Source organism: Sinocyclocheilus anshuiensis, unplaced genomic scaffold, assembly GCF_001515605.1.
Source record: "Sinocyclocheilus anshuiensis isolate Anshui unplaced genomic scaffold, SAMN03320099.WGS_v1.1 scaffold481, whole genome shotgun sequence".
Lineage (NCBI taxonomy): Eukaryota > Metazoa > Chordata > Actinopteri > Cypriniformes > Cyprinidae > Sinocyclocheilus > Sinocyclocheilus anshuiensis.
The window spans coordinates 1130147-1145054 of record NW_015539907.1 but is presented as its reverse complement, the minus strand read 5'-3'; the positions used below and the strand labels follow the sequence as shown (position 1 = coordinate 1145054).

Here is a 14908-nt window from a genome sequence, read left to right as displayed (position 1 = left end):
TATAAATAATCATAATTAGTTTAGAATTTGATCACAGAATGGATTTATCTCCCCTCATTCTGCAGTACAGGGATTACACTTTGTATGCATGAAACAGCTGCTCTGTTTTTTAAGGGGGTAAAGTGGCATCAGGTTAAAGGCCAGTGTTTTGTAATTGAGCCTGTGTGAGTGATTGATTTTGTGAGCTCTTCATTACATGAGAGGCTTGAGTCTGTATCAGTCTTTAACGAAAGAACAGCTATGATAAAAGACGTTTTGCTCTGCCTGTGCTTGACCCTGGCACCTGTTTGGACAGCCCCTGTACAGACAGGCAAGTATTTCATTATATTATATTGCTTTTTACATAATATTAAACATTATACAGTGAGATAATATTTTACTTAATTTTAAACATTTTTGAAGGAATTTTGTTAATTGACAGGAATATAAAATATAAATAATATTAATTAATAATATGTATTTCTGTTTGTATTTGTACAGGTGGAGTAAATATATAATACAGTAGGAAATAAGGAATTTATTTAGTAAAGGGATATGGCATAAATTACAGTTACTTTTATGAATATAGCCATATACTCACATAGATGGGTGCTGGGTGGCATTTCTTATGCCCTCCCATCCCTGTACAGGACCAGGTGCAGCCAGGCAGAGGGGGCCAACAGGTGGCTGGGCAAAAGGAATACCCAAATACTGCTCCACCAACTTTTCTGAGCCTTAACTTTCATATATTGCCCACGGACACTGCCATGCTTCAGAACAACCACCGGCCCAGAGTCTGTACAAATACAAACCAATCTGACATTAACACCCATTCTTTAATACATATTATTATTTTATGTTCCTGTCAAATAACAGTACTCCTTCAAAAATGAGTAAAATAGATAATTAAGTAAAATATTATCTCACTGTATAATGTTTAATATTATTTAAAAAGCAATATAATACTTGCCTGTCTGTACAGGGGCTGTCCAAACAGGTGCCAGGGTCAAGCACAGGCAGAGTAAAACTTATTTTATCATAGTTGTTCTTTCGTTAAAGACTGAAATAACAGTACTCCTTCAAAAATGAGTAAAATAGATAATTAAGTAAAATATTATCTCACTGTATAATGTTTAATATTATTTAAAAAGCAATATAATACTTGCCTGTCTGTACAGGGGCTGTCCAAACAGGTGCCAGGGTCAAGCACAGGCAGAGCAAAACGTCTTTTATCATAGCTGTTCTTTCGTTAAAGACTGATACAGACTCAAGCCTCTCATGTAATGAAGAGCTCACAAAATCAATCACTCACACAGGCTCAATTACAAAACACTGGCCTTTAACCTGATCCTATACTTTACCCCCTTAAAAAACAGAGCAGCTGTTTCATGCATACAAAGTGGAATCCCTGTACAGGACACTCACTTAGTTGATTTCGGGTTTTTTTTAAATAAGCGTTTGTTTGATTAGCTGTGGTGACATAACGGTTATCACCCTCAACCCAAGATTTGATCTGCTCTCACAAAGATTGCAAGTTCATGCTCGAGAGGCATTGGTCTAGAATTAGGGGAGGTACTGAGAAATGACTGCAAAATAACAAAGAAGGTCAAATGTGGCTGCTGCTTTTGTCTTTGAAATTCCTCATGATTTCCATTGAATAAAAATACCTTTTAACTTTAGATCAGTTTTTTTTTTTTACATTACACTTTCTAGATTAAGTACCTTATCATACTGTACATAAACCATAAACTCAAACATCAAAATAGTAATTTATAACTTGGGTTTTTTCTAATCTATACACTGCTTATTTGTTAAAATTATTTATTTGTATTTTTTAATTTAATTGCCTTTATTTTGTTATTCTACATGCCTTTTTTTACATAATTTAATTTGTTTTATTTAGTAATATTTATTTTTAAAATAATGTCTGCATTATAGGCCTTTTTTTTTTATTTACACACCTAATAAATATAATTTAGGGTAAGTATGAATTGGATTATGCCCAGCATCCAAAAGACAGTTTTATTACTAACCATTTTTAAAAACGCTGCATAAACTTCTATAAAGGCAGAGTGCGCTCCACATTGTAAACAGGTTTGTAATAAATACATTTAAAATTTGGTGTTCAAAATATATATATATTCAGTGCTTTAGTTTATTGTATTATGTATTTTATAGCCATTATGGGTGCATAATCCTTTTTATTTAAAATGTTGATTTCATCATGTTTGATCATGAAATACATGATGAACAATGTTCCTCCAACATCAAGATTAACAAGGCCAAACACTGATCTTGTAAATAATATAGTCCACCCAAATAGTTTGCTCTGAACCTTCTAACAAATCTTAATAAATCATGACACAACACAAAACATATATAGTGTTTTATTATTTTTTTCTTTGCTATTATTTGTGGTTGCCTTAGAAGTTGTTTTATTATTTTTTTCTTTGCTATTATTTGTGGTTACCTTAGAAGTTCCAGGTTGTTAACATATGACAAGGTTGATGTATTTCACTCATATTCAAATGTTGTGGCCTGAGAGGAATGTGTCTACTAAGTCAGCTCATTACAACTATGCTGGCCTCTACAGTGAGGCATGAGATAAGGTTTTCGTTGGTCACTAGATGGAAGCAGTGAGTTTTTGAGGAGGTCACAGTGCCTGCATCTGTGCAAAGAAAACGGTAATAGTTCTCCCCTTTTTTGGTAATCATACCATGATTGACAGCTATAAGTGTAGCCTACTACTTTTGTATTTCAGTAATCACCACCCAATATTTACTTGGAGATATTGGTCACACCCCATTTAAAAAAGATACACAATATAATAATATTTACTGAATCCTGTGTGAGATGAACTGCAATGTTGCAGCAGCAAAAGAGAGAACAACAATTACCACAGAACAGTGACCACAAAATATTTATTATATAAATTATTTTTTACATAAAAAGTACAACAAATAACCAAAATAATAATAATGATAATAAAAATACAATTAAATGTATTATTAATATTATATAGAATTGTGTTGTTTTTATTATTTATATATAATTATCATTTATATTTTTTATAATTTTATATGTATTTGATATATATTTTGATATTTTTTAAATATTTTAAATAGATTATTTTGATGATAATTATTTATAATAATACAATTATTATTATTAATACTTTAATAGAGTAATATTAGAATATTTTATCATAATAATTATCTATCTATCTATCTATCTATATATCTATCTATATTAATTAAATAATATTAATTAAATTTATTAAAATTAAAATTATTAATTAAAAAATATTATTGAATTGATTAGAATGCATTTTATAATAAGTATTATTTATAATAACAAGTATTATTATAAAATATATTATAATAAAGTATTATTACTATGTATATATGTATAATCGTTTATATATTATTTATGCAATACAAAATTATAATACTGATTTTAAAAGGAGTAGTGGTAAATAACCACATTATTTTTTGAACAGCCCATCAAGTTTTTCCGCATACGCTCATCCTTAAGAATTTATTTATATTTTTCATGCAAACGAGGCACACATTGCAGGCCTTGCACTGATGGAGGTGTGATGTTAGGGGCATCGAGAGCTTGCTGGGAGCGGGAGCGCGAGCGCAGTGAGCGGCGTGCGGCATGGCATCATACGCAAGGGGCGTGACGGAGGCGTGTCATAACATATCAGATTCAGCGCCACTGTTTCATGTGTCGATCGAGTCCTGTTGAGAACTGCGCTCTCTCTGTGCTTCACCGGAGTAGACATAAACAAATCATTAAAAGCTAAAGGTTGAGTTTTCTCCAGCAGCATATGCGCTGTCAGGGCTAACACCGGCAGAGTTCATTGTGGCTAACGGAGAGGATAGATCGCTCCTTTGGGAAGACGTCGAAAAGTAACTAAGCCTCACTCGGCCACAGGTAGCTCTTTCGGCTCTGAATATCAAAGTACAGGTCATGCGGGTGTCTTCGGAGGGACAGAGAGCTGTGATCCAGTGCTGCTGTTACTGCTAGTGACCCCGGGTGGACTGATCGCTTTTGCCGCAAGCTGAGCAGGAACGACGGAATAAGCATGTCCCGAAGAAAGCAGAGCAAACCCCGGCAGATCAAACGTAAGCGTTTAAAGTTTCACTAGTACCGGTGCTGCTGTTGTAAATGGTGACTCGTAAAAAGTGTGTGATATTATTCATATGACTGGATAGCGTTGTTTTTTGAGCGCAGCGTTGTCGTGCGTTTAAACAATTTCGTGGAAACTGACAAGATCTTTCTATTAACACGAGACAAATGGCACGCTCTAGAATGTACGAGCAGAATGTTGAAACAATCCTTGTGTTTAAATGGTTTTAAGACAGCAGAAAATTAGAAATGGCTACATTTATTTACAACTGCCGCCATAGTAACCAACGGCTTTTAGGACGCGCAACTCATTTTGGAAAAGAGCGCGGCACCTGTCAACGCCGCTGAACAAACTCGCGCTTGATTTTTCAAACCCAGCGGCGATAATTGTGTGTAATAAACGCGTTTTTTTGACTTTTTAATTTGTAAAAGTGCTTTCGTCTGCTCCAACCGAAGTGTAACCCTGGCTTCCTGAAACGTCACTGTTCTCTGAAAAAGACGATATGAGTTCAGATAAACAGCGATCCGATCCCAGTCGAGATAAGGATTAAAATTGGATCTTTTATTTGTTTTCTGTCTGTGGCTGCACGGAGGCTGCTGTTGCATTTTCCTCCGGCTTTTCAGTTCTCTTTCCAGAGATGAGACGTCAGATAGCGCGCCCAGCTGATCTCTCCACATGATAGTGGATTAAAATTAGAACTTTTTTTCATCTATCCATTTTAACCCTATAATGTTCAGCCACCACTAGTTGTTCTTAAAATGACATTTTTACGATTGTATTCAAGAGTACGTTCTGTCATTATTTACATGCTGCAAACTTGTTTGACTTACTTTCTTCTGTGGCACACAAAAGGAGACATTTTGAAGAATATCTTGGTTGCTGTTTTCCATGTAATGACAATGAATGGTGACCAAAGACATAAAGCCTTGAAAATGATGCAATATAATCATAAAAGTGACTAGTGCTATATCAAGCAAAAGGAGAAACTATATCTTCTCACTTTCCTGAGAAAAGTAGCAATGTTTCATTCGTTTGATACAGTTCACAAAACCAATCAGAATTATTCATTCATAACTCAAACAGATTTGGTTCTTGAGTTCGACTGAACTGGTCGCAGCCGTTAACAGCTCACTGGAGTGAAAGATTATTAGTGAATAACTCTGTTAGTGGAAAAACAATCATGTGACTTGGAATATAGTGTGCTAGTCTTATCAGCCACTTTTATTATACTATTGAGATGATCATCCTTTTTGAGACTTGACATCTTCGTTCATCATTAATTGTGATTGGCAAAAAGCAAGCGGGAGATTCTTTTGACTTCCAGTGATGAAAGAAAGCCATACAGGTTTGGAACCACGTGAAGGTGACATAAATTCATTTTTGATTGAAGTAACCCTTAACATTTTGTGGTCGATAAATTCCTAAAGTAAAAATCAAATTCATTGACCCCTGCCTCTCCCTCTCTTTCTGTGAAAAGAACCAACAGCGCTGAAAAGTCGTTTTGCTCTGGTGCCAGGCGCTGTTTCAGTTCTTCATCCAGAAGAGATGCTTTCAGGCGATAAGCACAGTAGCAATATCTTGGAGGTTGAGTTTGAAAGGGCTGCTCAAAAAAAATAAATTTTAATGCTATTCAAAGGCAGAAAGCGACTCTTGAATAGGAAAGAAAAATGGTCTGATAAGGCAGCATTAGCATATACCACTGAGTGTAAACGGACGGTATCAAGGTTTGTTTAAGTGACTGGAGAGTTATACGAGCACGTTGGCCAGTAATGCCAATGACCTGCTGACCCATGAAGGCGTTCTCTTAATTGAGATGTCTTATCTGATATAAAGCTATCTCTGGTTGGTTTCTGCAGAACTAATTTTCTTACCTAGAGGCAGCTGCAAACAGTAGAACCAGCGTTACTACTTAAGACCAATCATAGCTGATGTTTTGAACGATTCAGTATAAACATTCCTTATCTTTCCTGAAACGTTGGACCCCGTGAAGATTTCATATCTGGTGGCTTTTGAAGTACACATCGCCAGCGCCACGAGTCCCCCATTGACAACCCATTAGGAGTAACGAAGATGGAAAAGTATCTGAGATTTGGCTCCAGATCACCCCAAAGGTGAGTCCCCCCCATTACCAAACTCGGGAGCTCGTATGGACGTCACATCGCCCCTCTTATCTCACCTTTTCGCGTATTGAACACATGAAGACGACTGTGTCTAATAAGATTGCATTGTTTTGTTACACTCTTACTGGAAGGATTACAATCACGGCCCCTCTAAAAGAGGTATCCCGTATCATGGAAGACTGTGTTGAGAGGAAATATTTTTGTGTGTCTTTTGTGCGTCACTCTCCCAATGGTGAAGATCGCGCTGATAGATTATCCATCCCTCCCTGATGGCGAGATTAGCTCACGGCCTTAGCAGGGCCACATCCCAGGGCTTATATTTTGGCGGTTGAGATTGGAGACAAGATAGGCGAGGCGGCGATCTCTGTGGAGATAGTCCCAACGTCGAGGGGGGTGGGGGAGATTGGAATTATAATTACATTTGGCTGAAGCGTTCTCATCTTTGTCATGTTTGTGTTGTTGTTGTTTGAGACTGGCTTGGTGCATCTCTAGATAAGTAAAAAAAAAAAGAGAGAGAAAAGCAGATAATGGGAGAGTAGGATGGCAGGGCTGATAAGGGCTGGGGGAGAGAGAGGCAGGAATACAGAAATGGTAGATGGATGTATGCTGCGTTTTAAAAGCAGCTGCCTCAGTGAGATCGCAGGGGCTGATAAGCGAGCCGTTGAGATGATTGGGGGATAACAGAAAGGAGATTCTCACAGATAGCAGCCCAGTGACATCATTCAAACGGCTCAGAGGTCAGTGTGAATTATTCACGAGCTCCCAGAATTTGGCGTCAGCGGCCGGAGGATGTTTGAGAAGCCGGGGCCAGACAATGCACTTGTTTGAGTTACCACCTCCTGTACCTTGGGCTTGCACTTTTGAAAGTGTGGACAACTGATGGGATCTCTTCCTGTTTTTGTTGAAAGCGCTCTCAGAGCTTTTGCTGCTGTCAGGTTCAGCGTCTCTGGGTCATTTGACCCCGAGGTCTAGTTTAATACTTAGCCAAAAATATTGAAAAGAATTAGAGATCACAGGCTTTCGTACACATATTTTCACACATACGCACACATGCCGTTGCGTCTTGGTGGTTTTGCTTGTGTGTTTTCCTTCTTTGTTCTGCTTTTAGCTCGATGTGAACTTTTGATAAAGCCTGGGGCCTGATCTCCGGTATAGATAGAGATCGCCAAGTGCGATAAGAGTTGTTATCAGCGCAGAGCAGGCAGGAGCTGAGGCTCTGCTGCAATAACAAAGCTACACGTAAGAACAGCAGGGCCCTGGACCCTGGCAATCAGTTCCAGCCCTAATGTGATTAATGTTGTTGTATAATTAGATGATAGGTGTGAATGCATTTTTTCTCCACCCTTAGTTACTCCCCCAGCCTCTTGGTTCCCACCCTTGTGTTTTTCTCCTAACAATCATTGTTGTTGATTAATTTAATTAAAACTAATTCCACATATTACTCACTGTAGATCTTGTGTTAGATAGCATTGAGATGCAAGGTTTTTTTTTGTTCGTCGATGTTAATCTGCAGGGTGCATTTTGGTGAAAAACAGCAGAAAAAAAAAGTATTCAGCTCTACATCTTGCGAAAGGAAACAAGAATGTGGCGTCAGCAGTATGGCTGAAACGTTGATTTGCAGTGAGATATTAGATACTGAGTGATAGTGGGTGCAATGAACACTGTGAGAAAGTTATAAAGTCTTTATAATGTGTTGCAAAGCCAAGGACGGCTTTCATGATTTTGATAAAACATGATTATCAATGATTTCTGGTATCTGATAATCTTTAAAGCAGGTTGTTCAGATCTTCAAAGTCCTGCTTTTAATGATTGTTACTTAATAATGCATCTTGTGTTTGAACTGCATGTGTTTATAGTAGGGATGTTCATTTTAACCGGTTAACCGTTAACCGACCATAAGAATTTTTGACCGATTAATACAATCAGTTAAGCGGTTTAAAAAGTCATTTATTATTTTTTTTTCAGTAATTTATCAAAATATTTAAAAAGGTTTGCTGCATGGTTAAAATATGCTACGTGTATATAAAAAATGAAGAGAAAAAAAACGCAAGTCGAGTATAAGTCACATTTTATTATTTCTTTCCGAAATAGGCCTAATCCCGATGCGAAATGTTTACAAACATTATAATAAACACTGTAAACATAGCTAGGCTATTTTAGTTCCCTTCACTCCACAACAAATCCTTTCAATTAACAGTATTTAGAAAAGCACAAGAATAAAAATATAAGAAGCTATAGCTATATAAACGACAAGCCAAAACAAATTCATTTAGGCTAAAACTAAACTGAAACCAACGTTGGGTCTCTCATTTGACACAAAATCAAATGTTTCCATATTCGCGATGTATTTGAATGCCAAATTATTATTTATTATGTAGCCTACTTCTCTGGCGTTCCAATATCCACGTAAAACAAAATGTTTTGCATAAATCACGGCGGTACGGTGATAACGCTTAACGGCACAGACTTTACTACATATTTGAACTGAGCAGTGTGTTTTTTCCATATGTTTGACTGACTGTATTTTAATATGATAATGAACAGGCTGCATTGTAGGGCTGTGCAATATATAGAAATGATCGAAATATCCCAAATGTACATATCGCAATATGCATATTGCTACATCTTGCTATATTTGGGGCCATGAACAAAAGACAAAGAGAAAATCACTCACTGCCACAGAACTGACTCAGCAACAGCTGAGTAAAACTGTTTCATCTGAGCATGTGGCACTTTAAGAATTATCGTATCGCATATCGAATATCGCATTATTTAATGAGTTATCGCATATCGCATTTTTCATCTGCATACTAGGCTACTTGTTAGGCTACAGTTTTCTTAATTTATTATTTAAGTAAAAATATATTTCTCGTATAGGCCTATTTATTATTATTATTATTATTATTTATATATATATAGCCTAGCTTTATGTTTTTCTCCGCTCGCAGGTGCGTGATGTGATATGATATGACCATGTGAATCCTCATGTTCTGTTGTTTGCTGCTTTTTGCGCATGTGTTATTAAGTATTTTTAACGGTTCACAGACACTTATCCTTTCTAATTTAATAAAATTCTAATTTAAAATAATCTTGTCGGTTAACGGTTAATAATCGGTTACTGAGCGTCGGTTGTCGGTTAGGAAAAGTAACCGAAATGAACATCCCTAGCTTATAGATACTAATATTGTGGTAAAATGAAGACAAAGCCAGTTATTTATATTTACACAACCATTTAAAACTTTGTGGACTGTAAGACTTTTAATGTTTTTGAAAGAAGTCTTTTATGCTCACCAAGGCCGATATGATTAAAACCAGTAATGTGTTCCTGTGATATAAGCTGGTTTTTCCACCAGACATTACTCCAGTCAGTCAGAAATCATTTTAATATGCTGATTTGGTGCTCATGAAACATTTCTTCTTATTATCAATGTTGAAAACAGTTAGACATTAAACAGCTGCTTAATATTTTTGTAGAAACACTGATGTTATTTCAGGATTCTTTGATTAATTAACAACATTAATGTTATTGTGATGTATATAGGTTTAACACAGATGTTTCTAGTGAGGCAAAAAAAACATGTATGTATCTCTTTGTTGTTTTCTGCTGACAGATCTTGGTCACTCAATCTTCAACTTGCTGAAACCTGAAATTTTATCTAAAACCCAAATCTTTAACCATAACTTTTTTCTGAGATGCTTGATTTGTTCCAAATAACCCATATAGCTATCATTTTTACTACTTATTTATTAGAATTTTGTGTAACGTGTTAATTGGTCAGCTGGTGATGTACTGATTGATGCAGCCCATGAGCTCTCCTGATTGGGTGAGAGAGTTTGATCTGTATGGACTGAAAACAATGTCAAAAAGCTGTAACTGTGAATTCGAATTTACCGTTTAGGAAGTGTCTGTTGGTTGCCACAGTGAAAGGAAAAGCTTTTAGGTGTTTTGATGAATTATTGCTCTTTCCTAATGTTTACGCAAGGGGAAGTCGAGTGAGTTATGATAACTGAACCCTCACTGACCCATTAGCACTCCTAAATCTTCACTTCTTCTTCCTTTGTAATGTAGAGTCATAAAAAGCTTGAGCTAAAAACTAAATAAAGCAGAAAGTTAAACGTCCCAGCGGGTGTATTTAAACTGTCATAAACACCGATTTTGTCTTTTATGCAATATAATATTTGCAAAAGAATGACTATCTAATCCACCACATTTTTAGTTTTGTTTAGGATATTTTATGTAAATATATGTAAATTACACTTGATGATGTCATCTTATACAGTGCTGGCGGAGCTGTCAGTATGCTATCTTTCTCATCAGCGTACAGTAGCGAGTGCCATAAAAGTTGTGCGACACCCCACCAAATGCAGACATAGCATAAAGTCTTAAACGCATCTGCAGTTGCGTGTGATTGTGGAGCGGTGGATGAGAATAAAATATTAATGTGTTATTAAGGATCCCATAGCCTCTGGCCCCAATGCAATTAAAAACAAGATGGGAACAGGGCAGTAATCTTTTAATGCACTGTTATCACATTGCATCTTATGGAGAGGACTTATTTTTATGTGCCGTTTTGATAGGAACGGCAGAGGTGAGATTTGCCATCGCAGGAGGGAGATTTTTTTTTCTCCATAAGGCTGGTGTAATAGAGTTTTCTGTGCTTTTTGGTTGGAGTTAACGAGTTGCGTTTTAAGGAGAATGGAGATATGATAATTTGTCCGATGTGGAGGAGCCATATTTGATGTGGATCACGGCTAACAGGGTTGATTAGATAGGATGATTTCCACGCTGAAGTTTGATGTCATGTTCTTTATTTGATGTGCTTAATTGGCATGGTTGGGGGTGTGGGCCATCAATTTGATGTTGTGTTAAGGACATAAAGTTCAAGAGTGACACTATATACTGTTCCCTCCTTTAAAAGTATCAGTACGGATATCTCAAGGGGGGCTTTATGCAAACAGTTCAGCTGGTTGTATTTGTCTGAACCATAAGGCCGTAGATTAAATCTGTAGGTCACATCCCAATGGCATTCAGGTGAGTTTCTGTCCCAGAGTGTAAAATATAACACTCTGGGATAGTAACAGTCCTCACTGGCTTGCTTGTTATGGCTGCCAAGAGCCAAATGTAATCAAATGCACAAGGTCAGGTTTTTACCTGAAAATGTGTTTCATTTTATACTCACAAAAGTGACACTACAGACTCCAAAATGATCCGGACGAGTGGATTAGTGAGTTTGAATAGTCAGTTGGGATGGGTGACAGGTCAAATAATATAAAAACTGACTAGAGGTTAACTGGCTTTAGATTTTCTTCCTGTCATTAATTTTTTCATCTAGCTTTTTGAACACTATAATGTGTTCTCTGTGAATGCCCTAAACGTGTCAGACTGAGCTCTAGGGCTGGGTTTTGACACAAATTTCACGATTAGATTCTATTCTCATTCACAATCTTGCGATTCGATTCGATTCCCTATTCGATTTAATATCGATTATTTGGATATATATCAGGTACACATGCCAAATTTTCTGAAGGAAAAAATTCTCTTAACTAATGCTGTAAAATATACATGGGAGTCCGTTGGTAGCCTAGGCCAGTGTTTCCGAAGGGTGCCGCGACTAAAAAAAGGTTGGGAAACACTGGCCTAGGCTACTACAATACTATAATATTGAAGGCGCCAAAATGTCATATAGCCTAGAGTTTGATTGGACTTGCAGCATTTTATTCCAGCATTGAAGGGTATGGGAAGCGTTTTCTTTTCATTTAAAGGTTGATAAGCCTATTTATTTTTGCTATACTAACTATCATTAGTGTTGTGGATTCAGTGACTCTTTCTGCAGGTTAGTCACCTACCAGTAGGTGGCGGTAAGTGACTGTCTTTATGAGTGAGTCATCAAACAATTAATTCAAAAACGCCGATTAATTAAAAAATTAAAAATTAAAATAAAATAAATGATATAGTGCATCTATATTAATGAATCATTGAATCATTCATTCATCCAAAGCGATCAAACATCAGGAATCACTTAGTGTTGTTTCTCGCAATTCCACATTAAACAGCGCCAAAATGGCATTTATTGTTTAAATACTGCAATACAATGGACAGAATTTGAAATCTGAGATACTTTTTCATATTAAAAGTACCAAAGCACAATGCTTATTGCGATATATTGGATGGGAGGTGTCCTTCAATGTTCCGTTCATTAACTGAAAACAGGCTAGACTAATCGATTCTTGGGATTTAAGAATCAATATCGTTTCGTAAAAATGAGAATCGATTAAATTTTGATATTTTTTACCCAGCCCTACTTGGGATCAAGTGAACCTGAAACCTGTGGGTTGACAACTTACTCAGTAGATATGTAGTTTTGCAAATCCCAAGTTATTAATTTTTTTTATTTTCAACTTCTCCTAGAAGAGTTTAGCTTGCTGACAGTCTTTTTGTGAGTTATATAAATATAAATAAAATGTGTATACTGGCTAGAATGTTATTTTATGTCTTATTATATAAAAAATGTAATTATAATTGTTATATAAAATGTATTTATTTATGTGTGTGTGTGATTTTGAAAGAAGCTTCTTATGCTCACAAGGCTGCATATTGTGAAATTATTACAATAATATTTTAAATGTATTATTTATTTAGCCCTGAATTTGTATCTAATCATTTACTTGCTTCTTTCTCAGAATGGTCGATTATATATCGATTATGGTTAACAATCGATTGAGTGGTCGGTTTTGAAAATGTATAGTTTTGCACATCTCTACTATAAACTACCATTGGCCTGTTGTACAAAGTGAAAGATAATGCTGTCTTGAGTATCCCTATTGCTCACAGTGCGGAGCGCTCAGGCTTGGGTGTTATTATATGCCAGGCAGGAGGCTTTTGTGGGAAGGGAACACCGGGCATGTTTCATAAGGAGAGGCGGAAAGAGAAGAGATAAGCACAGAAGGGCAGCTGGGACAAAGGCCCTAGAAAGAGGAGAGGTTAGACCGCCTCCAGGGAGCCACCCCTGAACAGTGGTGGTCTAGACCAGAGTGGCTCCTCTTTCTGCTCTCACACACTCCACTTGGCCGGCTCTAGAAAGAGAAGGAAGACTGCCAGAGATCAGCCTCAAACCTCTTCCAGTTTGAGAAGTCTAGGCTATGTGTATGTGAGGTGTGAATCAGATCAGTTTGGTCAGTTTGTGTATAAGCCACATGAAATGTTGCAAATGTTCTGACATTCATACATTTCAGACACAACAATTTCATAGCCGAACTGCCAACGGTACACGTGAATTTAGCACATTTATAAAGTGTTTTAGCCTTTTGTGTCCTTTTAATTGGCATAAAACTGTGACATGAAAGACTACATTGTGGATGTCTTAAAGGGGTCATAGGATGCTAATTTCACTTTTACATGTTGTTTGAACATAAATGTGTGTTGGCAGTGTGTGTACACATCTACCCTATAATGATAAAAATCCACCCAGTGGTTTTTATTTAATCCCTAAAAATATATCCCCTTTTTCAAATCGGGTCATTTTCAGCTTCTTGTCTGTGTGACGTCACACGGACGAAGGCCGCTCCCACGACAGTTGATTGACAGTGAGTCTTACCTTAGACCCGCCCTTAGTGAGCTGTAATAGTCAGACAGCCATTGTTTCACCACCGGAGCAGATGTAGACAAGCATGGCTCCACAGCGATTGAGGTGTTCTGTTGTTGGATGTAATAATGAACAAAGCAGTCGTCATTTACTCCAGACATCTGAGCCGCTGAAGACACAGTGGGATTACTTTTGTTTGTGAAGGGAATGCGCCCCGATCTACCTAAATGCGTTTATGTTCGCGAGAATTGTTCGTGATCCAGCTTCACTTACAGCAGAAGTGAGTATGAGGGGTTCCTAATAACGTGCTACTTAACAAGTTTCGCAGCTGAAGTAAACAGTCTCTCAGAGCATGGTTCGTCACCCCACGGAAGAGAGGGGTGGGGTCAGCAGAGTATAGATTTTTCATTAAGACCCTAAAGAATCATATCAACTTGTGGAAAATGGGCATCCGATGACCCCTTTAAGGCGATAGTTGGCTAGCCTTTGCAACCTATGTTGTTTCTTCTTCTGAGCTATTTCTAGTCATGGTTTTCTCACTTACTCTTCTTTCACGTTATCCTTTTCGTTGATTCCTATTGTGAGCCCTTTAGCAAATTGAAAACATTTACTTTACATTAGATTATTTGTTTAACACCCTTTCTGCAAATCAATTGGAAAATAGCACAAATTCTAGTAGTTCTTTTAATAGCGTTTCCTATTATTTCTACTATTTTAAGCATTTCCTACTATTTTAAGCACTTAGCATTTACTACAACAGGGCACGCAAAATTTCAAAATCCCTGGTAGTGCTTCGGGCAGGTACTCTTCAGATTTTGGTAGCCTGAAAATTATTTTAACTAGCCCAAATAAAAAAGACCTTTAAAAAAAATAAATAAATAGAAAATCAGATAGGAGTTTAAATGTCAATCAAAAATATTTTCAATACACAAACATCAACAAATATGAAGGAAGGAATTTTATTTCACTATTTACAGGGTATCTGCAGAATTTTTAAATAATAAATGTAAGGCAATTTATGACCCATTTTAAGAGCTGCACAAGTAAAATGAACACAGTATGAGTGGGGTTGGACAATGTCTGTGGTAACA

General features: G+C 36.7%; 1 protein-coding gene and 1 pseudogene across 1 annotated transcript in view; one reads left to right on the top strand and one right to left on the bottom strand.

Annotated features, from left to right (window-relative positions):
- The window catches only part of LOC107686268 (fatty acyl-CoA hydrolase precursor, medium chain-like), an 8657-nt pseudogene extending 7240 nt beyond the window's left edge, over positions 1-1417 (bottom strand).
- Positions 1418-3699: 2282 nt separating this feature from the next.
- Positions 3700-14908, top strand: part of LOC107686266 (zinc finger protein ZFPM1-like) — a 95589-nt gene continuing 84380 nt past the window's right edge. The window contains exon 1 of the mRNA XM_016483193.1: positions 3700-4109. Within this exon, the coding sequence (XP_016338679.1) occupies positions 4070-4109 (40 nt within the window). The 5' untranslated portion in view covers positions 3700-4069. The remainder of the gene's footprint in view (positions 4110-14908) is intronic.